General features: G+C 64.1%; 1 protein-coding gene across 4 annotated transcripts in view; it reads left to right on the forward strand.

Annotated features, from left to right (window-relative positions):
* Positions 1 to 24,000, forward strand: part of KIF4A (kinesin family member 4A) — a 44,282-nt gene that overhangs the window by 13,436 nt on the left and 6,846 nt on the right. For 3 of the 4 annotated variants that reach the window (XM_029067866.1, XM_029067868.2, XM_029067869.2), the window contains exons 6-23: positions 376 to 470; positions 574 to 690; positions 1,995 to 2,170; positions 2,780 to 2,841; positions 6,685 to 6,817; positions 9,637 to 9,695; positions 10,218 to 10,323; positions 11,352 to 11,408; positions 12,271 to 12,456; positions 13,826 to 13,929; positions 14,829 to 14,973; positions 16,267 to 16,377; positions 17,231 to 17,314; positions 17,454 to 17,567; positions 19,116 to 19,271; positions 19,440 to 19,534; positions 21,721 to 21,850; positions 23,402 to 23,572. In XM_029067866.1, the coding sequence (XP_028923699.1) occupies positions 376 to 470; positions 574 to 690; positions 1,995 to 2,170; positions 2,780 to 2,841; positions 6,685 to 6,817; positions 9,637 to 9,695; positions 10,218 to 10,323; positions 11,352 to 11,408; positions 12,271 to 12,456; positions 13,826 to 13,929; positions 14,829 to 14,973; positions 16,267 to 16,377; positions 17,231 to 17,314; positions 17,454 to 17,567; positions 19,116 to 19,271; positions 19,440 to 19,534; positions 21,721 to 21,850; positions 23,402 to 23,572 (2,101 nt within the window). The remainder of the gene's footprint in view (positions 1 to 375; positions 471 to 573; positions 691 to 1,994; positions 2,171 to 2,779; positions 2,842 to 6,684; positions 6,818 to 9,636; positions 9,696 to 10,217; positions 10,324 to 11,351; positions 11,409 to 12,270; positions 12,457 to 13,825; positions 13,930 to 14,828; positions 14,974 to 16,266; positions 16,378 to 17,230; positions 17,315 to 17,453; positions 17,568 to 19,115; positions 19,272 to 19,439; positions 19,535 to 21,720; positions 21,851 to 23,401; positions 23,573 to 24,000) is intronic. The other variant, XM_029067867.1, reaches the window with a different exon arrangement.

Below are 24,000 nucleotides of genomic sequence, written 5' to 3' on the forward strand. Positions count from 1 at the left end.
GTCCCCGTCCCCACGGCCCCAGGGCCTTCTGGCTCTTCCCCGTGGCTCCGTGGCCTTCTGGGTCTTCCCCAGCCCCATGGCCTTGGGGATGGCCCCCGTCCCCACAGCCCCAAGGCCTTCTAGGGTCTTCCCTGTGGCCTTCAGGGGTCTTCCCCACGGCCCCATGGCCTTCCGGGTCTTTCCCAAGGCCCCATGGCCTTCGGGATCGTCCCAGGGCCTTCAGGGTCTTCCCCGTGGCCTTCTGGGGTCTTCCCCAGCCCCATGGCCTTCGAGATCGTCCCCGTCCCCACGGCCCCAGGGACCTCAGGATCTTCCCCGTGGCCTTCTGGGGGTCTTCCCCACGGCCTCTTGGGTCTCTCCCCCGTCCCCTCCCAGGAGCAGCAGCTTCTGCTCCAAGCTTCACCTCGTCGACCTGGCCGGGTCCGAGCGGCAGAAGAAGACCAAGGCGGAAGGAGACCGCCTGAAGGAAGGTGAGGGAGCGGGGCGGGCGGGATGGTGGTCCCCGGCGCCCTCCCCGCCCGGCGGGCTCTCCCGGCCGCCCCCCCGGGTGACTCGGCCTCCGCCTCCGGCCAGGGATCAACATCAACCGCGGCCTCCTGTGCCTGGGCAACGTCATCAGCGCCCTCGGCGACGACAAGAAGGGCGGCTTCGTGCCCTACCGGGATTCCAAGCTCACCCGCCTGCTGCAAGGTGAGGCCCGGCGGGTTGGCGTCGTGCCCCAGCGGGACCCCGAGCCGAGCCGCACGTCGCCGGGAGAGGCGGCGTGGTCCGGGGGTCAAGACCCCCCCCGGCCCGGGGGGTCGGAGGACGCGCCTTCTCGTCCCGGCCCCGCCACTCGTCCTCTGCGCGGCCCCGGGAGAGTGGCCTCTCTTCCCTCGTCTGGAAAAGGGGGGTGGAGACGGCGGGCCCCCCGGGGGACGGGGACCGGCTCCAACCCGTACGGCGGCGAGAACCCAGCTCCTCCGACTCCCCGGCCGGGGCTCCTTCCGCTAGGCTACTCCGCTTTTTAGAAGAGGGCTTTATCATCGTTTTAATGGTCCTCGTGAAGCGCTTACTACGTGCCGGGCACTGTTCTAAGCGCCGGGGTGGGTACCCGCAAATCGGGTTGGACACGGCCCCCACTGAGCCCTTGGGTTTCCCCTCCAGACCGTGAGATGGCTGTGGGCGGGGAACGTTTCCGATGTTCTGTCGTCCTCTCCCAAATGCTTAGTACAGTGCTCTGCACACAGTACACACGAAAGAGCCCGGGTTGGGGCGTCAGAGGTGGTGGGTTCTAATCCCGGCTCCGCCCCCCGTCAGTTGTGTGACCGTGGGCAAGGCGCTTCACTTCTCGGGGCCTCAGTTCCCTCATCTGGAAAATGGGGATGGAGACCGTGAGCTCCACGGGGGACCACCTGATGACCTCGTCTCTACCCCAGCGCTTAGAACAGTGCTCGGCACATACTGCGCGCTTAAATGCCATCCTTATTTATTTCTAATTCATAATAATGTCCCACTTGGGGCTCACGGTCATTCATTCATTCGTATTTATTGAGCGCTATATTGAGGACTCTACTGAGCGCTTGGGAGAGGACAATAGAACAATGAACAGACCCATTCCCCGCCCACAACCAACCTTAGAGTCTAGAGGGGGATGCGGACGTTAATAGAAATAGTCGGTTGTATTTATTGAGCCCTTACCGTGTGCAAAGGACCGTACTGAGCGCTTGGGAGGGGACAAGACAACAGTAAATAGACCCATTCCTTGCCCACGCGGAGCCGAGAGTGTGGAGGGGGGAGCGAAAGAAAGAAATGAGGGAGGAGGACGTAGGGGGTGCGGGGCTGGGCCGGGGGGGGGGACGAAGGGAGGGAGCGAAAGTCGGGGGGACGCAGAAGAGGAAGAGTCGGGGGACTCGGTCCGGGAAGGCCTCCTGGAGGAGACGGGCCTCGGGCGAGGCTTTTGAACCGGGTGCGAACCCCGCCCCGCCCTGTCGGCCGCCCCCTCCCCGCTTCAGATTCCCTGGGAGGAAACAGCCACACGGTCATGATCGCCTGCGTCAGCCCGGCCGACTCCAACATGGAGGAGACGTTGAACACGCTGCGTTACGCCGACCGGGCCCGCAAGATCAAGAACAAGCCCGTGGTCAACGTGGACCCGCAGACCGCCGAGCTCCACCACCTCAAGCAGCAGGTGACGGGGCCGGGGGCTCCCAAGGAGTTCCGATCCCCGCTCCGCCACCCGTCCGCCGGGGGACCTCGGACGAGCGGCTGCGTTCACTCCGTCGTATTTCTTGAGCGCCTACTGGGTGCAGAGCACCGGACTAAGCTCTGAGCCTCAGTTTCCCTCATCTGGAAAATAGGATGAAGACTGGGGGGTCCCGTGTCCCGATTACCGTCCATCTCCCCCAGCGCTTAGAACAGCGCTCGGCACGTAGTAAGCGCTTAACGAATACCGCTATCGTCCCCCCGTCTTTTTTTTTTTACATGTTTTTATTTTATGGTATCCGTTAAGCGCCTGCTATGTGCCGGACACTGTCCTACGCCCTGGGGTAGATCCGAGGTCATCACATTGGTCCCGGTCCCCCACGTGGCTCACGGTCTTCCCATTTTACCGAGGAGGGAACCGAGGCCCGGAGAAGTGAAGCGACGCACCCGCCGTCACCCAGCAGTGGCGGAGCTGGGATTCGTTCATTCGTTCATTCATTTATTCGATCGTACTTATTGAGCGCTTACTATCAAACGAAGGAAGGCCTCCCCGGGCCGGCCTCTCCACTGAGGACGGTCTTCTGTCTTCGCCCAGGTTCAGCAGCTTCAGGTGTTGCTGTTACAAGCCCACGGAGGGACCCTCCCCGCGGCCATCAAGTAAGCAGCGCGGGGGTCCCCTCCCCCCGGGAGGGGCGGGGGCTCGGCCCCGGTGACCCCCGACCCCCGGGGTTTCCCGTCCACGGCCTCCGCGGGCGGGCGGACACCTCGGCGGCGTCTCCGCTGAGCTCTCACGCCGGGCGGAGGCGGAGGTCCGGTCGGACACGATCCCGATACCCCCGGGGAGGGACGGCGGGTGTCGAACGTTAACTGTCGTACGTACGGGGCGCGCGCCCTCCGCTGGGCACCGTGGCCGTCCCGGGGTCCGCCGTGAAGGGGAGGACGGGTGCCGAACGATAACCGTGCCGTTTATCAAGCGCTCATTCTGGGCCCAGCCCCGTGCCGAGCGCTGGGGCGGGTGCGATGGAGTCGGGGTGGGTACGGTCCCGGTCTCCCCAACCTTGGGGGTCGCGGTCTTAAAGGGGAAGGAGAACGGGGGTCGAATGTCGCTGGGTCCTTCAGTGCCTGGGTTTCCCGAGCGCTTACTGTGTGCGGAGCACTGTGCTGAGCGCTTGGGAGAGGACAGACAACGATAAGCAGACGCCTTCCCTGCCCACGACGAGCTGACAGTCTAGAATCCGGACGTCGGCCTGACCTTGCCCACCTCGAATTCATTCTCGCCTGCTTCCATTTTGCCCGAAACCTTCCTCGTTCCCTTCCCTAACCACGGCCCCCGGCTGCTCTTCCAGACATCTATCTCCCTCCTCCAGCCTCCTGCCCCTCCCACCCACCCTGCGAGTCAGAAGGTCCTGGGTTCTAATTCCGACTCCGCCCCTTGTCTGCCGAGTGACCTCGGGCAAGTCCCTTCGCTTCTCTGGGCCTCGGTGCCCTCATCCGGAAAATGGGGATGGAGACCGGGAGCCCCGCGTGGCTCGGGGACTGGGTCCGACCCCGTTTGCTTGGATCCACCCCAGCGCTTAGTACAGTGACTGGCCCGTGGCCGGTGCTTAACAAATACCTTAATTATTACTATTAAATGCCGTAACGACCCAGCCGCATTCTTCATCGACAAAATCGAATCCCTCGGGCGCCATCTCCCTAAAATCTCCTTCTAACCTCCTCTACCCCCTTCGACTCTCCCAATGTTCCCGGCAGTATCTCAGTGAGAGACCTCTGGCCTCCTCTCTGTGCTTGGCGCATAGTGAGCGCTTAACAAATACCGTTAAAAAAAAAAAAATCTACCCCCCGCCCCGCGCCTCTGACCCGAACCCCACCTAATCTTATCCAAACACCGGCCCCCTCCCTTCTTCCCTCCTCGACAGCCTTCGGTCACTCTTTGCTTTCCAGCGGCTTCTTCCTCACTGCTTTCAAACACGCCTAAGTATCCCCCGGGCCGAAAAAGATCCCTCCCTTGACCGCACCCCTCCGGCCGACCCGTGCTCTCCGAATTGCCGGAGGGAGTCGTCTACACCCGCCGCCTCCACTTCCTCTCCTCCGATTCTCTCCTCGACCCCCTTTTGAATCTGGCTTCCGTCCCCCTCGCTCCGTGGAAAGCTTCCCCTCGGAGGTCACCGCCGCCGTCCTCCCGGTCGGACCCGCCGGCCTCGGCCCCGTCCCGCTCCCCCCGGCCCTCCGGGCCGCCTTCCGCCCCCGTGGACCCCGGCCCGCCTCGGCTCGGCCGACGCCGTCCTCTCCCGCGTCTCCCCCCGTCTCTCCGGCCTCCCCTTCTCCGTCTCCCGGGCGGGCTCCTCCTCGGCCTCCCGCCCCCGGACCGCGGGGGGTCCCTCGGGCCTCGCTCCCGGGTCCCCTCCTCTCCTCCGTCTCCCCCCGCTCCCTCGGAGAACTCCTTCGCTCCCGCGGCCTCGACTCCCGCCTCTATGGCGGGTGATTCCCAAATCTCCACCTCCGGCCCCGCTCTCTCTCCCTTCATCCCGTCTCGCATCTCCTTCTGCCTACAAGGCATCTCTGCTTCGATGTCCTGCCGACCCCTCAAACTTACCGTGACCAAAACAGCCCGTCACCTTCCCACGCAAACCCTTTCCTCACCAGACTGCCCCACGACTGTAGACGGCACCACCATCCTTCCTGTCTCCCAGGCCCGTAACCCGGGTGTTATCCTCGACGCACCTCTCTCATTCAACCAACGTATTCAATCCGTCGCTAAATCCCGTCAGTCGAACCTTCACGACATCGCTAAAATCCGCCCTTTCCTCTCCATCCAACCTGCTACCGTGTTAATCCAGTCGCCCGTCCTCTCCCGCCTGGACGACCGCCTCGGCCTCCCCGCTGACCTCCCGGCCTCCGGCCTCTCCCCGCCCCGGTGCGGACTTCCCTCCGCCGCCCGCCTCGTCTTTCTACGGAGACGTCGGGTCCGCGTCCCCCCGCCCCTCCGGACCCTCCGGGGGTCGCCCGGCCGCCTCGGCGTCCGGCGGGAAGCGGTGGCCGTGAGGTTCGAAGGCGTCGGCGGGGCGGCCCCCTCCTCCTCGCCCTCCCCGATCTCCTCCTCCTCGGGCCCGGCCCGCACGCTCCGCTCCTCTCGCGCCGACCCGCTGCCGGGGCCTCGACGCGGCCCGTCCGGCCGCCGACCCCCGTCCGGCCCTGCGTGCCCTCCCTCCTCACATCCCACAGCCCCCCCCCCCACCTCCTTCCAACCCTTACCGAACGCCCGCCTCCAGGAAGCCTTCCCTGACTGAGCCCCCCACTTTTCCTCATCTTCCCCTCCCTTCTGCGTCCTCTATCTTGGATCTGTGACCTTGGGGCACTTGATATTCTTCCCCCTAGCCCCACAGCACCCAAGTAAATTTCTAGGAATTAGTCTTATTCCTGCCTGTCTCGCCCTCTAGCCTGTAAGCTCGCTGTGGGCAGGGACCATGTCTACCAACTCCGTTGGATCGTCCTCTCCCAAGCTCTGAGTCCCAGTGCTCTGCACACGATCAGCGCTCAGTAGATAGCGTCGATCGAAGGAACCGGCCACGCCGCCAGGCGAGGCCACTGTAGCTCGTGAGCAGGGAACGTGTCCGTCTGTCGCTGGATCGTCCCCTCCCAAGCGCCGAGTCCAGTGCTCTGCACACAGTCAGCACTCAATAAAGACGACGATGAATGAATGGTTTGAAAAGCTTTGCTTTTCACTCGACCCTCCGCTTGGCGGGGCTCGGAAGCCTCGGCGCGACCTCTGCGTCGGACGCCCTTCCGAATTCCTCGTATCCCCGTTCCGGGTTAAAAATCAATCTCTTCTCACCCTTCAACCTGTTCCTCCCTTTTCCCTTTCTGGAAACGGAGACCAGCTGGCTCCCGCTTCCAGGCCACATCTCCCTCGACCTCCTCGCTCCGCGGAGGCCTTGTGTTTTGGGTCTCTGACCGGTCATTTAAGCGCTTACTACGTGCCGTACTAAGCGCTGGGGTAGATGCAAGTTAATCGGGTCAGACAGGGCATTTGATGTTCGCCCATCCCTCAGCCCCGCGGCACTTATGCGTTTCTATAAATTATTTCTATTCGTGTCCGTCTCCCCCTCGGACTTGCAGCTCGTTGTGGGCAGGGAGTGTGTCCGTTTACGGTTGTATCGTCCTCTCCCAAGCGCTTAGTTCAGTGCTCTGCACACAGTCAGCGCTCAATAAATACTCCCGATTCCTTGTGGGCAGGGAGAGTGCCTACCGATCCTGTTGTATCGTTCGCTCCGAGCGCTTAGTCCAGGGCTCTGCCCACGGTAAGCGCTCCATAAAGGTCCCAGACGGTGGGCAGACGATTCTACCGACACTGTTGTGTCGCCCTTTTCCGAGCGCATCCCCGCCCCGGGAAGCGCTCGGTAAATACGGCTGGAGGAATGAATGACTCTGGAGGCCGGGGGCCGGGCGGGGGTCCCCCCGACCTCCCGGCATCCCCCTCGCCCCGGTTTCCGTTGGCAGCGAGGCCCCGTCGGAGAACCTGCAGTCGCTGATGGAGAGGAACCGGTGCCTGAGCGAAGAGAACGAGCAGCTGAGCCGGGGACTGAGCGAGGCCGCCGGGCAGACCGCCCAGATGCTAGAGAGGATCATCTTGGTGAGGACCCCCACCCCTCCCACCCCGGGATCCGCCCCCCCCCCCCCGCCCAACCGCCGGGGCCGGGCTAGGGGCCGCGTCGTCCCGCGATGGCTCGGTCGGTGGTGTGGGTAGAGCGCTTATTAGGTGCAGGGCACTGGATTGAGCTCCACTCGTCTGCCGTGAGGCCCCTCGCCAGTTCCAGCTTCTCGGCAAATCCAAATCGACTTCTCGGCAGCCTTCGACGCCGCGGACCGGCCCCTGCTCCCGGAAACTTTTAGCTCGCCTCGGCTCGGCCGACGCCGTCCCCTCCCGGTTCTCCTCCCGGCTGTCCGGCCGCCCCCTCTCCGTCTCCCGCGCGGGCTCCTCCTCGGCCTCCCCCCCGCCGGACCGCGGGGGTCCCTCCGGGCTCGGTCCCGGATCCCCTCCTCTTCTCCGTCTCCACGCTCTCCCTCGGAGAACTCATTCGCTCACACGGCGCCGAACTATCACTTGCAGGCCGACGACACCCGAATGTCCACCTCCAGCCCTGATCTCTCTCCGTCTCTTCAGTCTCGCATTCTCCGCCTGCCTTCGCGACGTCTCTACTTGGCCGTCCTCCCATCCCCTCAAACTTTGCAGATCTAAACCCCGAACTTCTTACCTTCCCACCCAAACCCCGCCTTCCCGCTCGCTTTCCCATCACTGTCGACGGCGCCGCCATCCTTCCTGGCTCACGAGCCCGTAACCTTGGCCTTCTCCTTGACTCCTCTCTCTCCTTCCACCCACGTATTCGAGCCAGCATTCAGTCCGATCGGTTCTACCTTCACACGGTCGCCCAAACCGGGCCCTCCCTCTCCGTCCAAGCTGCTGCCAATCTAATGGAGGCCCTTCCCCTCTGCCGACCTCCCTGCCTCCTGTCTCTCCCCACTCCGGTCCACGCTCCCCTCTGCCGCCCGCCTCATTTTCCTTCACAGATTCTCCAACCGTGTTTCCCCACTTCTCAAGCCCCTCCGGTGGTTGCCCATCCACCTCCTCATCAAACAGACGGTCCTCACCTTTGGCTTTAAAGCGCTCAATCAGCTCGCCCCCTCCTACATCACCTCGCTACCCTCCTACTCCAAGCCAGCCACACGCTCTGTTCCTCTCGTGCCAACCTTCTCACCGGGCCTCCGTCTCCTCTGTCTCTCCACTGACCTCTTGCCCACGTTCCTGCCTCCGGCCGGGAATCCTCAAATCCCTCCTCCCTCCTCAAATCCCAGAAAATGACTCTCCCCGGCGCTTCAAAGCCTCTTCGAAGGCCCATCTCCTCCCAGAGGCCTTCCGTGACTGCGCCCTCCTCTCCTCCCGCTCCCTTCTGCGCCGCCCTGACTTTCTCCTTTCAGTCATCCTCCCTCCCAGCCCCACAGCACGTGGATGTGTGTATATATACATCCGCGATTTATTTATACGTGGATATTCATGTCGGCTCCCCCCAGACGGTGAGCTCACTGTGGGCAGGGATTGCGTCTGTTTATTGTTATATTTCACTTTCCCAAGGGCTTAGGACAGTGCCTTGCACACAGTAAGCGCCCAATAAATAAGATTGAATGAATGCAAGTCACTTCACTTCCGTGGGCCTCGGTTACCTCAACCGGTGCCCCGTGTGGGGCAGCGACTGTGTCAACCCAATTTGCTTGTATCCACCCCAGCATTTAGTACATTGCCTTGCACACAGTAAGCAATTAACAGATACCACAATTCTTCTTCTCCTTTTCCTCCCCCTTCTCCTCCTCCTTCTCTTCTTCCTGCTCCTTCTCCTCCTCCTCTTCTTCCTCCTCCTCCTCGTCCTCCTCCTCCTCATCCCCCTTCTCCTTCTCCCCCTCCTCCTCCTCCTCCCTCTCCTCTTTGACCTCATCCTCGTCATCCTCCTCCTCCTCCATCCTTCTCCTCCTCCTCCCCCTTCTCCTCCTCCTCCCCCTTCTCCTCCTCCTCCCCCTTCTCCTCCTCCTCCTTCTCCTCTTCGACCTCGTCCTCGTCATCCTCCTTCTCCTCCTTCCCCTCCTTGTCCTCCTCCTCTCCTCTTTGTCCTCGTCCTCCTCCTTCTCCTCCTCCCTCTCCTCCTCCTCCTTCTCCTCCTCCTCCTTCTCCCCCCTCCTCCTTTTCATCCTCTTCCTCCTCCTTCTCCTCATTCTTCTCCTCCTCCTTCTCCTCCATCTCCTTCTCGTCCTCCTCCTCCATCTCCTTCTCGTCCTCCTCCATCTCCTTCTTGTCCTTCTCCTCCTCCTCCTCCTTCTTCTCCCTCTCCTTCTCCTCCTCCTCCTCGTCCTCCTCCTCCATCTCCTTCTTCTCCTCCTCCTCCTCCTTCTCTTCCTCCTCTTCCCTCTTCTTCTCCCTCTCCTTCTCCTCCTTCTCCTCCTCCTCCTTTTCGTCCTCTTCCTCCTCCTCCTTCTCCTCCTCCTTCCCCTCTTCCTCCCCTTTCTCTCCCTCGATGGATCAATCAGTGGTATTGACTGAGCACCTTTCAGATGCAGAGCACTAGGACTGAGCACCACTTGGCTGTGTGACCTTGGGCAAGACCCTTCATTTCTCTCTGTTCCCTCATCTGCAAAATGGGGATTGAGACCATGAGCCTCACGTGGGACAGGGATTGAGTCCAGCCCGATTCGCTCATGTCCACCCCGACGCTCAGTCCGGTTAATAATACCACAGTTGTTAGTAGTAGTGTGGGCAGGGAACGTGTCCGCTAATTCCGTTGTCCTCCCCCAAGCGCTGCTTAGAACAGTGCTGTGCACGTAATGAGCGCTCAAGAAATACCCCTGACTGATAGACTGATCGGAGCAGCGCCGTGCTGACGGGCGGCCTCCTTTCCCTCGTTCCAGACCGAACAGGCGAATGACAAGATGAACGCCAAGCTGGAGGGGCTGAAACAGCACGCCGCGTAAGTTTTATACCCTCGCCGGGAGCGGTGGTGGTCGGCGTCGCGGGCGGGGAATGCGTCTGTTCACTGTCGTGTCGGACTCCCCCAAGCGTCTAGTACGGCGCTCGGCGCACGGTGGGCGCTCGGTGAATACGTTTGAAGGAACGGTGGTGGAGCACTGGGAAATTAGGCCCAGTCTCTGACCCCGGGGGCAGAGGGGTGGTCTCACGTTCTAGAAATAAAGGAGTTGGGGGGGCCCGGCGACAGGCACGTAAACGCCCCAAGAGAAGCAGCGTGGCTCGGCGGGTAGAGTCAGAGGTCGCGGGTTCCAACCCCGGCTCCGCCACTCGTCCGCTGCGTGGCCTCGGGCGAGTCACTTCTCCGGGTCTCAGTTTCCTCACCTGTCAAATGGGGATGAAGACCGGGAGCCCCACGCGGGGCAGCCTGATGACCTTGCATCTCCCCCGGCGCTGAGCACGGTGGCCGGCACGTGGTGAGCGCTCGACGGACGCCCTCGTCACTATTTTTCCGCCCACCCTCCAGGTGCAAACTGGACCTGCAGAAGCTGGTGGAGACGTCGCCCGCCGGGGAACTGAGAGAGGAGGTGGAGGCGATACGGGACCTGCAGCAACTCATCACGCAACTCTGGGTGAGAGGCGGCCCGGCCTGTTTCCTGAGCGCCTACCTTGTGCAGGGCACTGGGCCGAGCGCTTGGGAGAGGACAGCAGAACGATAACCGGACGCGTTCCCCGCCCACGAGGAGCCGCCGGGCTAGACGGGGGGGCGACAGACGTTAATGGAAATGTATAAATTACAGGTAGTCGGTGGTATTTATTGAGCCCTTACCGTGTGCAGAGCAGTGTACTAAACGCTTGGGAGGGGACGGTAGAAGAAGAACGGGACGTATTCCCCGTCCACAGGGGGGAGAAGCAGCGCGGCTCAGGGGAAAGAGCCCGGGCTTGGGAGTCCGAGGTCACGGGTTCGAATCCCGGCTCCGCCACTCGTCAGCCGTGTGACCGTGGGCGAGTCACTTCACCTCTCTGGGCCTCAGTTAATTCATCTGGAAAATGGGGATTAAGACCGTGAGCCCCACGTGGGACGACCCGATTCCCTTGTGTCTCCCCCAGCTCTTAGAACGGTGCTCGGCACATAGGAAGCGCTTAACAGATACCGACGTTCTTCTTCTTCTTATTATTATGGTAATAAAACCGTGGCATTTAGGCGCTTCCTAAGTAAGAGGCCCCGTTGTCCTCTCTTCAGTCCCCGCGGCAGCACGGCCTAGTGGTTAGAGCCCGGGCCTCGGAGTCAGGAGGTCGTGGGTTCTAATCCCGGCTCCTCTCCTTGTCGGCGGTGTGACCTTGGGCCCGTCCCTTCACTGGGCCTCGCTTCCCTCACCTGTAAAATGGGGATGAAGACCGTGGGCCCCACGGGGGACGGGGTCCAACCCGATTTGCCTGGATCCACCCCAGCGCTGACCACAGTGCCCGGCACATAGTAAGAGCTCGACGGATGCCGTAACGATCGCTGTCGTTGTCGTTACCGGACGTGGACCTCGTTCTACCCGGGGCCGCCCCGGGCGTCCGTTTCCTCCGCCCCTCCTGCCCCGGAGGAGCTCAGTCAGTAGCCCCGCGGCTCCTCCCCCGCCTTCGGGCCCGACGGAACGCCTTGTCTCGGCAGGACGAAACGGCCGCCTGCGTGGCGGCGGGCATCGACGCCGCCGGGGAGACGGAGTCCGTGAGTAGGAGGGCCCTGGCGTCGGTGACCCCCAGAGGGGCGTGGGGAGGGATTTGGGGGGCGACCCCGGTGAGGGCTCGGGCCCACCAGGCCACGTCTCGCTCCGAATCAGCCGGGGCGGGAAATAGACCTGGGGACGTGTGAAGGCGGGGCCCGCGGAGCTAAACGGGGGTCCGGGCGGGCGGGACGGCGATAGATGGGTGTCTGGGGGTGGGGCGGAACGATGGGGATAAACGGGAGCGCTGGGGTGACGGGGATGGGGATAGATGGGGGTCCCAGGGGAGGGTGGGGAGGTAGATGGGGGGGCCCGCCTGGGGTGGTGAGGATTTGGGGGGATCCAGGAGGTGGAGGGGAGAGATGGGGGTCCTTGGGGTGGGTAGGGACAGATGGGGGTCCCGGGGTGGGGGTTGACGGGGGTAAACGGGCGTCCCGGGGTGGTGGGGATGGGACGATGGGGATCCCGGGGTGGTGAGGATAGATGGGATTTATGGGGGGTCCAAGAGGAGGGGATGGCAGGATCGAATGGAGGGTTCCGGGGGGAGTGAGGAAAGACGGGGGTGGCCCCGGGGGGTGGCGGGGAGAGACGGGGGTCCCGCGGAGGGAGGGGATAAATGGGGAGTCCTCGGGGGGGGGGGGTGAAAGATAGGGGCCCCGGGGGAGTGCGGTGGGGATAAATGGGGAGTCCCGGAGAGGGAGGCCCCGGCCGAATTCTCAGCCGAGACGAGCGAGTACGAGGCCGTGACGTCCCCCGGGGCGGCGCCGCTCACCCGAGGGAGAGAAGATCTGGGGGACCCCCGGGCCGGCGGGGAGTGAGGCGAGCGGGGTCCTCCTCATCTACGGTCGTCGTCCCCCCCCCCCCCAGCAGGCGGGGGCCACCCCGGACACCAGCGGCTGTGCCGACGCCTTCACGACGCAGCACGCCCTGCGCCAAGCCCAGATGTCCAAGGAGCTGGGCGAGCTCAACAAAGCCTTGGCCCTCAAGGAGGCCCTGGCCAGGAAGATGACCCAGAACGACCACCACCTCCAGCCCATCCAGTCGCAGTACCAGGTGAAGCCCCCCGCCCTTCGTCGAGCGCTTCCTCTGCGCGGGGCACTGGACCGAGCGCTTGGGAGAGGACCGTAAGCGGACGCATCCCCCGCCCGCAACGAGGCGACGGTCTAGGGGCGGGGAGGTGAGGGGAAATGGATAAGTGAAAGATCCGGACGTAAGTGCCGTGGGGCCGGGAGGGGGGGATGAAGAAAGGGAGCGAGGCGGGGCGACGCGGAAGGGAGGGGGAGATGAGGAAAAGAGGAGGAGACGGGCCTCGCCTCGGGGGTGGAAGGAGGGGAGAGCGGGGGGCTGTGGGATTTGGGGAGGGAGGGCGGGACGGGGGTCGGCGGCCGCACGGGCCGCGTCGAGGCCCCGGGAGCAGTTGGGCGCGAGAGGAGCGGAGCGCGCGGGCCGGGCCCGAGGAGGAGGAGGAGATCGGGGAGGAGGGGGCCGCCCCGCCGACGCCTCCAAACCCCACGGCCGCCGCTCCCCGGCGGACGCCCCGGAGGAGCCGGGGGACGCGGACCCGACGTCTCCGTAGACGAACGAGGCGGGCGGCGGAGGGGAGTCCGAGCCGGGGCGAGGCCGGGAGGTCAGCGGGGAGGTTGAAACTGGTCCCAGACATGCTCTCTGGAACCAGTTTCACACAGCGAGGCCTAGCGGTTAGAGCCCAAGTCTGGGAGTCAGAAGGACCTGGGTTCTAATCCCACTCGCACCACCTGTCTGCTGCGTGACCTTGGGCGAGTCACTTCACGTCTCCGGGCCTCCAGTTCCCTCAGCTATAAAATGGGGATGAAGACTGCGAGTCCCGTGTGGGACCGTGGCCGACCCGGTTTGCTGGGATCCACCCAAGTGCTTAGCACAGTGCCCGGCACATAGTAAGCTCTTAACAAATACCTCAGTCATCGTTGTTATTATGCCGCAGTAGCTCAGTAGTCATAATCACGGCATTTGGCGAGCGCTTACCGCGTGCCGGGGGTTATACTGAGTGCTGGGTCCGACACACTGGCGGGATTTGATAATAATTAATAATTGTGGCATTTGTTAAGCGCCCACTATGAGCCAGGCCCTGCGCTGAGCCCTAGGCCCGGCACACCAGCTGGATTTACTACTAGTAATAATAACCTTGGCGTCTAAGCACTTACCAGGTGCCAGGCACCGTGCTAAGCGCTGGAGAGGATCCAAGCGAATGGGATCGGACCCAATCCCCGTCGCGCGTGGGGCTCCCGGTCTCCGTCCCCGTTTTTCAGATGAGGGAACCGAGGCCCAGAGGGCGACCTGCCCGAGGTCCCGCCGGGTCAGGCGTGGGGGGGGGGGGGGTCCTGCCGGTGACCTCTGACCCTCCCCTCCGCCCCTCCGACCTCTGACCGCCCCCGCCCGCCCGCAGGATAACATGAAGAGCCTGGAGGGAGAGGTGGCCAACCTGCAGAAGGAGAAGGAGGAGCTGCTTCTCGCCCTTCACTCGGCCAAGAAGGACGCCAACCAGGCCAAGTGAGCGGCCCGACCCCTGACCCCTGACCCCTGACCCCGCCCCTTCCTCCCCGTCCTGCCGCCGGGGTCTGATGGCGGGGGACCGTGAGACGGCTCGCCCGCCCTTCCCTCACCCGGACACAGCCGCTCACTCCTTCGTCGGTTCAGTCGTATTTATTGAGCGCTTACTACGTGCAGAGCACTGTCCTAAGCGCTTGGAGTGGACGACTGGGCAACAGAGACGATCCCCGCCCGACGACGGGCTCACGGTCTAATCGGGGGAGACGGACGGCAGAGCAGAACAGAAGGGAACAAAAACGAGACGGCACCGTCACCATAAATAGAGTGGAGACGCACGTAGTCACCGCCCCGGGGGAACCGTCCGTTCGTCCAGTCGTATTTATCGAGCGCTCGCCGTGTGCAGAGCGCTTGGGAGAGGACAACAGTAAACCGTGACCTCCCCTGCCCACAGCGAGCTGACAGTCTAGGGGGGATAATCGTCCCTCACGATAGTACTCGAGCGCTTATTATGTGTTCTAATTACACTGTTCTAAGCGCTGGAGTAGATGCAGGTTGATCAGGTCGGACACCGCCCCCGTCCCCCCAAGATATTGAGCGACTGCTATGCGCAGAGCACCGTTCTGGGCGCTGGGGCGAGGACGACAGAACAACAAACAGTCGCGTTCCCTGCCCACAGCGAGCTGACGGCCCAGACGGGGAGCCGGACGTTCGTTCAGCCGTTGGGTCGTATTTATGGAGCGCTCGCCGTGTGCCGAGCGCCCGGGAGGTGTCCGGCCCTCAGAAATGGAGGCCGGATGCGGCCGTAAGTGCCGTGGGGCTAGAGGGGCGTCCCCCGGGGCGGTCGTGGGGGTCCCGGGGGGAGGCGGCGGGGGCTTCAGCGCCGGGTTTTGGGGGCGCAGGTTGAGCGAACGCCGCCGGAAGCGGCTCCTTGAGCTGGAGGGGCAGATGGGCGAGCTGAAGAAGAAGCTGGGCGACCAGGCCAAGCTCCTGAAGCTCAAGGAATCCACGGAGCACACCGTCTTCAAGCTCAACCAGGAGATAAGGGTGAGCCCGGCCTCCCCGGCCTCGCGCCCTTTGCTATTTCCTCACTTATTTTGACCCGGTTTTCCCGTGTTTTGGCATCTGCCCAGCGCTCGCGACGGGCCGGCCGCTGGCGACAGTGAGCATCGTTCCCTCGTCCCCTCCCAAGCGCTCAGTACGGTGCTTCGCACTCCGTGAGCACGCCTCGGTAGATAAGATTGAAGAATTTAATATTTATTTAATATTAAATAAGAAGGAGGGATAATTTGCTATTTGTTAAGCGCCTCTTGTGTGCCAAGGACTCTTCAAAGCGCTGGGTAGGTAGACGGTGATGAGGTCGTCCCACGTGGGGCTCCCGGTTTTAATCCCCATTTTCCAGATGAGCTCCCCGAGGAACAGAGGAGTCAGGTGACTTGCCCCAAGTCACACAGCAGACAAGTGGCGGAGGCGGGATTAGAACCCACGGCCTCTGACTCCCAAGCCCGGGCTCTTTCCACCGAGCCACTCTTTAAGCGCTTACTAGGTGCCGGGCACTAACGATAAGAAATATCGTTCTCTCCTCCTCTCCCAAGCGCTCGGTACAGCGGTTCGCACTCAGAGAGCCCGACTGAAGAATAAGGATGGTATTTAAGCGCTCACTACGTGCCGGGCGCTAACGCCGATGAGTAATAATAATACTAATAACGTCGGTATTTGTCACGCCCTTACTATGTGCAGAGCACCGTTCTAAGCGCTGGGGGAGATACAGGGTCGTCGGGCCGTCTCACGCGAGGCTCACAGTCTTCATCCCCATTTTCCAGATGAGGTCACTGAGGCCCAGAGAGGTGAAGTGACTCGCCCTCAGTCACACAGCTGACAAGCGGCGGAGCTGGGTTTCGAACTCTTGACCTCTGACTCCCGAGCCCGGGCTCTTTCCGCTGAGCCACGCTGAGTATCGGTCTCTCGTCCTCTCCTAAGCGTTCGGTACAGTGCCTTGCACTCAGTAAGCACTCAAAAAAACCCAAAAAGCGATTGAGGTATAAGGATAGTACGAATAAGAAAAGTAACCAGCATCGGCCACATTCCCTGCCCACGGGGAGCTGACGGTCCAGAGGGCTGGAATCCCCATTTTCCCGATGCATTCGGTCGCATTTATTGAGCGCCTGCCGTGGCTGAAGGCCGCACTGCCCGCTCTCCCGGCGAGGAGCCCGAGGCCCAGAGAAGCGCGGCGACCCCGCCCCGGGCCCCAGACCGGGCAGGCGGCGGAGGCCGGGATCGGAACCCGGGGCCTCTGACCACCCCCCCACCCCGGGCCGTCCGCCTCTCCTTCCTCCGCAGACGATGAAGAGCCAGCGGGTGCAGCTGATGCGTCAGATGAAAGAGGACGCGGAGAAGTTCCGGCAGTGGAAACAGCAGAAGGACAAGGAAGTCATCCAGCTCAAAGAGCGGGTGCGTCCGCGTGGGCGCACGTGTGCCTGGGGTTGGGGTGGGGGGCGTGGGGTGCATTTGTGTGCAAGTGTGTGGATATTTGTGGATATGTTCCACCCCCCAAACCCTTCCCTCTCTTCCCCCTTCCCTCTCTTCCCCCTTCCCTCTCTTCCCCCTTCCCTCTCTTCCCCCGTCTCTCTCTTCCCCCGTCCCTCTCGCCCCCGGCCCTCTCGCCCCCGCCTCTCCCCGTCTCTCTTCCTCCTTCTCTCTTCCTCCTTCTCTCTCAATCCTTCTCTCTTCCTCCCTCTCTCTCACCCCTTCTCTCTTCCTCCTCTTCTCACCCCTTCTCTCTTCCTCCTCTTCTCACCCCCGTCTCTCTCTTCCTCCTCTCATCCCTTCTCTCTTCCTCCTCCTCTCTCTTCCTCCGTCTCTCTTCCCTTTTTCTCTCTCCCTTCTTCTCTCACCCCCGTCTCTCTCACCCTGTCTCTCTCTTCCTCCTCCTCTCTCACCCCGCCTCTCTCTTCCTCCTCCTCTCTCACCCCTTCTCTCACCCTTTCTCTCTTCCTCCTTCTCTCACCCCTTCTCTCTTCCTCCTCTTCTCGCCCCCCGTCTCTCTCTTCCTCCTCCTTTCATCCCTTCTCTCTTCCTCCTTCTCTCTTCCCTTTTCTCTCTCTCCCTTCTCTCACCCCGTCTCTCTCTCCCTTTTTCTCTCACCCCTTCTCTCTTCCTCCTTCTCTCTCTCCCGTCTTCTCTCCCTCCTTTTTCTCTCTCTTGCCTTCTTCTCTCTCCCTTCCTCTCCCTCCTCCTCCCTCCCCCTTTCTCTCCCCCCCAGCCCCACCACCACCTCACTCGCCGCCTCGCTCCCTCTCCTCAGGATCGCAAGAGGCAGTACGAACTTCTCAAGCTAGAGCGGGACTTCCAGAAACAGTCCTCCGTCCTTCGGAGGAAAACCGAGGAGGTGAGGAGGCCCAGCGGTCAATCTCCTGACGGCCGGGGGCGCCGACCGGGCCGCCGGACGAGGCGGCCGTCGTCCGGCCGGGGGGTCGGGGGTCGGGTAGGGGGAGACCGACAGAGCGCGACCCTCCCCCCGGCTTCAGGCGGCCGCCGCGAACAAGCGCCTCAAGGACGCGCTCCAGAAGCAGCAGGAAGTGGCAGAGAAGCGCAAGGAGAGTCAGAACCGAGGGATGGAGGGCACCGCGGCCCGGGTGAAGGTACGGGGGTCCCGGGGGGCGGGCAGGGACCCCGCGAGGGCCGCGACGACGGACGAGGCGGAGGGACAGCGAGCGGGTTGGGTGAGGGGAGCGGAGTGCGCGGGCCGGAGGAGGAAATCAAGGAGGGGAGGGAGGAGCGGGCGGCCTCACGGAGGCCCTTAAAGGGGGGTCTCGAGGAGCGGGGCGACGCGGCCCGGACGTTCCCGTAGAAGAACCGTCCGGGCGGCAGAGGAGCGCGGACTGGAGCGGGGAGAGACGGGAGGCGGGCAGGTCGGCGACGAGGCCGAGGGAGAGGAGAGATGCTTGGATTAGCGCGGGAGCGGTTTGGATGGAGAGGAGAGGGCGGACGTTAGCGACGTCGTGAAGGTAGAACTGACGGGATTCGGTGACGGATGGAATACGTGGGTCGAGTGGGAGAAACGAGTCGAGGCGGACGCCCGGTTTGCGGGCCGGTGAGACGGGAAGGTTGCTGGTGAGGGGAGAGTCACGGTCTGGGTGGGAAGATGCGGACTTCCTTTTCGGACGTGTCGGAGGCGACGGCGGGACGGCCGAGTGGAGCGGTCCCGAAGGCGGGAGGAAATGCGGGACGGGAGGGAGGGCGGGGCCGGAGATGGAGACTGGGGAGTCGTCCCCGTGGAGGTGGGAGTCGAAGCCGCGGGAGCGGAGGAGTCCTCCGAGGGAGCGGGGGGAGACGGAGGAGAGGAGGGGGCCCGGGAGCGAGCCCCGGGGGACCCCCGCGGGCCGGGGCCGGGAGGCCGGGGAGGAGCCGCCCGGGACGCGGAGGAGGGGCGGCCCGAGGGACGGGAGGAGAGGCGGGAGAGGACGGCGTCGCCCGAGCCGAGGTTGACTAGACTGTAAGCTCATTTGTGGGCAGGGAATGTGTCCACCAACTCTGTTGTATTGTCCTCTCCCGAGCGCTTAGTACAGTGCTCCGCACACGGGAAGCGCTCAGGAGATACCATCGATGGACGTTTTGAGGAGAAGGGGACGGTTGACGGTATCAGAGGCAGCCGAGAGGTCGAGGAGGAGTAGGGGCCTGTCACTCAATCAATCGGTCGTATTTATTGTATTAGTAGAAAAACAGCGTGGCTCGGTGGAACGAGCCCGGGCTTGGGGGTCGGAGGTCATGGGTTCGAATCCCGGCTCTGCCCCCTGTCAGCTGTGACCGTGGACAAGTCACTTCTCTGTGCCTCGGTGGCCTCACCTGGAAAATGGGGGCGAAGAAGACCGAGACTCACGTGGGACAACCCGACGGCCGTGTGTCTACCCCAGCGCTTAGAACAGCGCTCTGCGCTTAGTAAGCGCTTAACACGTACCAGCGTTATTATCATTATTATTGAGTTCTTACGCCGGGCAGGGTGCTGTACTGAGCACCTAGGAGAGGACAGCCAACCGAATTAGCAGACCCGTGCGCCGCCCCTAACGAGCTGACAGTCAAGACGGGGGAGACGGACCTGAATCCGAAGCCTCGCGGGCGGGGAGCGTGTCTCGGGCGCTCGGCCCGGCGCAGCGCTCGGCAACGGCCGCCCCCGGACCGGTCTCTCGCAGAACTGGCTGGCCAACGAAGTGGAGGTCCTGGTGAGCACCGAAGAGGCCAGACGTCACCTCCACGAGCTCCTGGAGGACCGGAAGACCTTGGCCCAGGACCTGGCCCTCCTCAAACAGAAGAAAGAAGCCGGGGAGAACCCGCCGCCGAAACTCCGGGTGAGCCCCCTCTCCCGCCCGGCCCCTCGACGCGCTCGCCCGTCGAGGCCGCCGGGAGAGCCTCCCCGTCACCCCCGGGCCGGGGAGGGAGCGCGTCCTCCCCGTCCCCGTCCCCCGTTTAACCCCGGCGTCCCCGTCTCCCCCGCCGCCCCCTCCCCCCGCTTCCAGAGACGAACCTACTCCGTCACCGACCTGAAAGTCCCCGAGGCGGAAGAGTCGATCACGAAGCAGATCGAGAGCCTGGAAACGGAGATGGAGCTCAGGTCGGGACGGGGGCCCGGCCTCTCGGGTGGGTGGGCGGTCCCGAACCCGGCCCGGAAGCGCGAGGGCCGCGGGGCAGCCGGACCCCTCCGGGTCAGCCCGTCCGGACTACGTACTGAGCCCCTGCTGTGTGCGGAGCACTGGACCGGGCGCTGGGGAAGAGTCCAGGGGCGTCAGAGGTAATCAGCGCCTACTTACTCTGTAGGGGACGGGAACGGAGCCGTTGACGTCCTCTCACCTTCCGGGGTTTTTCTGTGTATTCGTGACGCGCTAACTCCGAGCCGGGCGCTGTACCAAGCGAAGAAGATAAATGGGTTGGACACGGTTCAAGGGGAATCCACCCCCTTGGCTGAGCACCTGAAAGAGATCCACAGAGGTGGAATAATAATAACGCCCGTATTCGTGAAGCGCTCGCTGTGTGCCGAGCACCGGTCTGAGCGCCGGGGTTTATACAAGGCCATCGGGTTGTCCCCTCGCCGTCCTCATCCCCGTTTTGCAGATGAGGTCACCGAGGCGCAGAGACCTGAAGCGACTCCCCCGAGGTCCCGCGGCGGAGAAGCGGCGGAGCCGGGATTGGAACCCACATCCTCCGACTCCCAAGCCCGGGCTCTTTCCACCGAGCCACGCTGCTTCCGGGAAGTCGTTCAATTCAATAGTATTTATTGAGCGCCTACTGTGTGCAGAGCACTGTACTAAGCGCTTGGAACGAACAAGTCGGCAACGGACGGAGACGGTCCCCGCCCTTTGACGGGCTCACGGTCTGATCGGGGGAGACGGACGGACGGACGAGAAAGGTGGCGGTAGAGTCGAGGGGAAGAACTTCCCGTAAAGACGATGGCGACTAAATAGAATCGAGGCGATGTACATTTCATTCATTAACAAAATAAATAGGGTAGTGGAAATATATACACATCGATGGTATTTAGTGAGCGCTTACTACGTGCAGAGCACTGGGCCGAGCCCTGGGGAGAGGACGATATTTGACACGTTCCCTGGCCGCAGTGAGCTTACAGTAGAGTCCCTGACTGTTCTAAATTGTTTATACATTTTATATATGTATGTGTGCCTCTATATAATGATGATGATGGTATTTGTTAGGCGCTTACTAGGTGCCAGGCACTGCACTAAGCGCCGGGGTGGATCCAAGCCAATCGGGCTGGACACGGTCCCTCGTCCCACGCGGGGCTCCCGGGCCCCGTCCCCAGCTTCCAGCCGAGGGAACCGAGGCCCGGAGAAGCGAAGCGACTTGCCCGAGGTCACGCGGCCGCCAGGTCGGCGGAGCCGGGATCAGAACCCAGGTCCTTCCGACTCCCGGGCCCGGGCTCTACCCACTTAGACCGCGCTGCTTCTCGTCCAATAAATAATGATTTATTTATGTTAATATCTGTCTCCCCTCTAGACTATGAGCTCATAATGGGCCGGGGGAGGTGGACACGAACATAGACGATGGAGCGCTTAGTACAGTGCTCTGCACACGGTAAGCGCTCAGTAAATGCCGCTGGCTGACCGATTGCCCTCCCCGGCGCTCAGTCCAGTGTTCTGCACCCAGTGAGCGCTCGGTCAATTTAAATTCTGTATTAGGAATCATTCCTCTTCACGTCTGTCCCCCGCTCTAGACCGTCAGCTCGGGTGGGCGGGGAGCGTGTCCGTCCGTTGCCGTACTGTCCTCTCCCGAGTGCTTAGTACAGTGCTCTGCACACGGGAAGCGCTCACTAGAGAAGCGGCGAGGCCTGGGGCCTCGGGGCCGGTCGCCTGACGTCTCTGGGCAGCAGTTCCCCCGTCTGGAAGACGGGGACCAAGAGTGCGATGGATCGGCGGGGCCAATCGGTCGGTTCCGCCCCAGCGCTTAGAACAGTGCCTGGCACAGAGTGAGCGCTTAACGGAGACCGCCCCTGTAATGATCATGTAATTCCGGCGACAGTCCAGCCCCCACCGCCCACGGCTGACGACGATGTTGGCATCGAACGCTCTCCGCGCGTCAAGCCCCGTTCTAGGCGCGGGGGGGGCCGGGCCGGGCCGATCGAGTCGGACGCGGCCCCCGCCCCCCCCCCCCCCCCGTGGGCTTCCCCGTCTTCGTCCCCGTTTGCCCGAGGAGGAAACTGAGGCCCAGAGGAGTGAAGCGACCCGCTCGAGGTGGCCCGGCGGACAGGCCGCGGTCTCGGAAACCGTCCCTCCCCTGCCTCCTCAGGAGCGCCCAGATCGCCGACCTGCAGCAGAAGCTGCTGGACGCCGACAGCGAGGACCGGGCCAGGCAGCGCTGGGAGAACGTCGCCACCATCTTGGAGGCCAAGTGCGCCCTCAAGTACCTCGTGGGCGAGGTGAGGGCCCGGCCCGCCCCCGGGGAGCTCCAGGGGAGGGAGGCCGGCCACCGGGCCACCTCGGACCAGTCGCTTGGCTGCCCCGGGCCTCGGTTCCCTCAGCTGGGAGACGGGGGGTGAAGACGCGGAGCCCCACGGGGGACGGGGACCGCGTCCAACCTGACTCGTGTCTACCCCGGTGCTTGGCACAGAGTCACCCCGGGGAGGGAGACCCGGGGGGCGTCGGGAGAGCGGCTGACCGTCTGCCCTCGGGCGGGTCCGGCTTGGCCACCGGCCGGCCTCCGTGAGGAGCCGGCCCGGGATGGGTCCCTCTTGGTGATGACGATAACGATTACGGTCGTCGTTAAGCTCCTACCACGTGCCCGGCACCGTCCTGGGCACCAGGGTAGACCCGGGGCGATCGGGTCGGACGCGGTCCCCGTCCCACGTGGGGCTCACCGCCTCCGTCCCCGTTTTACGGACGAGGAAACCGAGGCAGAGAGGAGTGAAGCGGCCGGATGGCCCCCGGGAGGAGCCGGCCCGGCCGAGGGACCGGTGGATCTGGCTCGGCCGCCGTGGGGTGCTCGGGCCGCGGATGCCGAGCCCCTTCGAGCCCCTCTAGACGGTCGGCCGGTTGCGGGCGGGGAACGCGTCCGTCCGGCGTCCCGGCGTCCTCTCCCGAGCGCTCGGTCCGGGGCTCCGCGCCCAGGGAGGGCTCCGCGGGCACGACCGAACGGACCCCCTCGGTGGAGCCGGGGCCCGGGGCAGGCCCCCGCTCCCCCGGACCGTCGCCCGCCTTCCTCGCACGGGCCCGGAGAGGCCGGGGGAGGGCCGAGATGACCGGCCGGCCTCTCCCGCCGTGGCCGCGGCCCCCCCCCCGAGGGCCCGAGCGTCGGCGCTCCTCCCGTTCGTTGTCGTGTTCACCGAGCGCTCGCCCTGTGCAGAGCGCTGGACCGAGCGCCTGGAAAGTACCATTCGGCAATGGAGACCGTCCCTGCCCACGCCGGGCTTACGGTCCGGTGGGGGGAGACGGATGGCAAAAGAAGGAATCGGATATCGATATCGATAGAAATGAATAGAAGGATCGATACGTAGATGTACGCACGGGGGGCGGGAGGGGAGTCGGGGCGGAGGGAGGGAGTCGGGGCGACGGGGAGGGGGAGCGGAGGGGGAGGGAGGGCGCGGTCCGGGCGGGCCTCCCGGAGGAGGGGAGCGCCCGGCAGGGCTTTGAAGCGGGGAAGGGAGTTGGTCGGGCGGAGGCGAGGAGGGAGGGCGTCCCGGGCCGGGCCAGACGGGGGCCCGGCGAGGAGGCGGGCCCCGGAGGAGCGGAGCGTGCGGGCCGGGGGCGCGGGGGAGAGGAGGGAGGCGAGGCGGGAGGGGGCCGGGGGCCGGAGGGCTCGGAAGCCAAGAGCGGGGAGCTCTGGGCCGACAGGGGGGAGGGTGGGCGACCCCGGGAGGCCCTGCGAGGAGTGCGGCGCGGACCCCAGCGGGGAGAGCCGGGCGGTCGGGAGGCGAGGGGGGAGCCGGCGGCTCCCCCGGGGCCCTCTCCGAATTGTCCCCGGCCCCCCGCAGCTGGTGGCCTCCAAGGTGCAGGTGAGCAGGCTGGAGGGCCGACTGCGCCAGAGCGACGCCAGCTGCGGGGACCTGCACAAGATGCTGTCCGAAGAGCGGGCCCAGGCGGCCCAGGCCGAGGCCGACTTGCAGGGGGCCCTGGTCCGGCTGGAGCAGCAGCACCAGGAGAAGGTACTCCCCCCGCCCGCTCCCCGAATCACCGGGACCGCGGCGTCCGGCGCTCAGGACGGCGCCGGCCGCGCCCCGACGCCTACCGGCGTGGGAACCCCGGGGTCGCGGGCGTGGCATCTGGTCAGCGCTTAGCCCGGGCCGGGCGCCGGACCGAGCGAGCCGGGGGGGGGGCCGGGGTCCGCACGCTCCCTCCCCGTTGGACGGATGGGGGAACTGAGGCCCGGAGAAGGGGAGCGCCTCGCCCGGGGTCACCCGGCAGGCACGAGGCGGGACTAGAGCCCGGGCCCTCCTGACTCCCGGGCCCGGGCTGTACCCACCGGGCCACGCTGCTCTAAAGATAATCACGACGATGTTGACGGCATCTGTTAGGCGCTTACTCTGCGCGGAGCACTGTTCTAAGCGCCGGGGGGATGCGAGGTCATCAGGTC

This window comes from Ornithorhynchus anatinus, chromosome 6, assembly GCF_004115215.2.
Source record: "Ornithorhynchus anatinus isolate Pmale09 chromosome 6, mOrnAna1.pri.v4, whole genome shotgun sequence".
NCBI classification, from domain to species: Eukaryota; Metazoa; Chordata; class Mammalia; order Monotremata; family Ornithorhynchidae; genus Ornithorhynchus; species Ornithorhynchus anatinus.